We start from the raw sequence: 778 nt of genomic DNA, 5'->3' as shown, positions 1-778 counted from the left end.
AAGCATAACATCATGGAAGTGGCACGTAGAATGCAGAAAATATCACCAATAACAAAGGTCACCACTTTGCAGCGTATTTCATAATAACAATAAAAACATCGTCAGGGGTGTACTAATTTTACTCGCACTTTTTAGTGGACGGATACCTATTCCTGTGGTTCGTTCATCAGCGGTCTTAATCTCAACAGATTTGTCCGAAGAATCATTCTGTACTTGTTTATTTTCCCTAGCTTCGCCCTCAGAGTTTGGGTTGTCAGTAAATGTTTGGAGTATATCTCCGAGAGGTGGGTGTGGTGTATCTTGTTGTGATAACGCCTCTTTCTTATCGGATTTGGGCTGGTTTTGTTGAGTTTCGTTTACTCGATGCACGATGTTCTTCATTTGCTTCTCGTTTTTCCATTTTGGCTGTTTCCTCCGAAACATTTGGCAATATGTCGACAAGTTTCTCGAGTCGCTGCATCCAAGGTATTCTTGCAGTATGTACTTGGGTTCCCCCCCATTCATCGAGGACGCACGCCCCAGAATCCTGTCGGTCTTCCCCGCCGCAAGAGACCAGTTCCCGCTTTTCCAGCTCACCATATGTGTAAACAAACAATCCTTTACGGCTACCGATGCCTCTTGGCACGGTTCTGCACTCCATTTCTTCACGTAGTCTCTTGAGTGTGTCTTTTGGATTTGTAAGATCCATGCTGCACCCGATACATTTTTTCTTGAGCATCTCCCACTGCTGTGCGAGACCACCGTCTTCGCTCCACACTGCAGTATTACTTCTCCATTT

The 778-nt window shown here is 44.9% G+C and overlaps 1 pseudogene across 1 annotated transcript in view; it reads right to left on the bottom strand.

Moving 5' to 3' along the window:
* Window positions 1-78: 78 nt before the first annotated feature.
* The window catches only part of TEOVI_000612800:pseudogene, a 1,283-nt pseudogene continuing 583 nt past the window's right edge, over window positions 79-778 (bottom strand). Inside the window, 2 exon segments of the mRNA in view lie at window positions 79-387; window positions 389-778. The exon segment at window positions 389-778 is cut by the window's right edge and continues 555 nt beyond it. Coding sequence covers window positions 79-387; window positions 389-778 — 699 coding nt within the window.

Source organism: Trypanosoma equiperdum (assembly GCF_001457755.1).
Source record: "Trypanosoma equiperdum strain OVI genome assembly, contig: ctg_1721, whole genome shotgun sequence".
NCBI classification, from domain to species: Eukaryota; Euglenozoa; class Kinetoplastea; order Trypanosomatida; family Trypanosomatidae; genus Trypanosoma; species Trypanosoma equiperdum.
The sequence above is the reverse complement of the archived record's forward strand: the minus strand, read 5'-3'. Positions and strand labels throughout refer to the sequence as shown.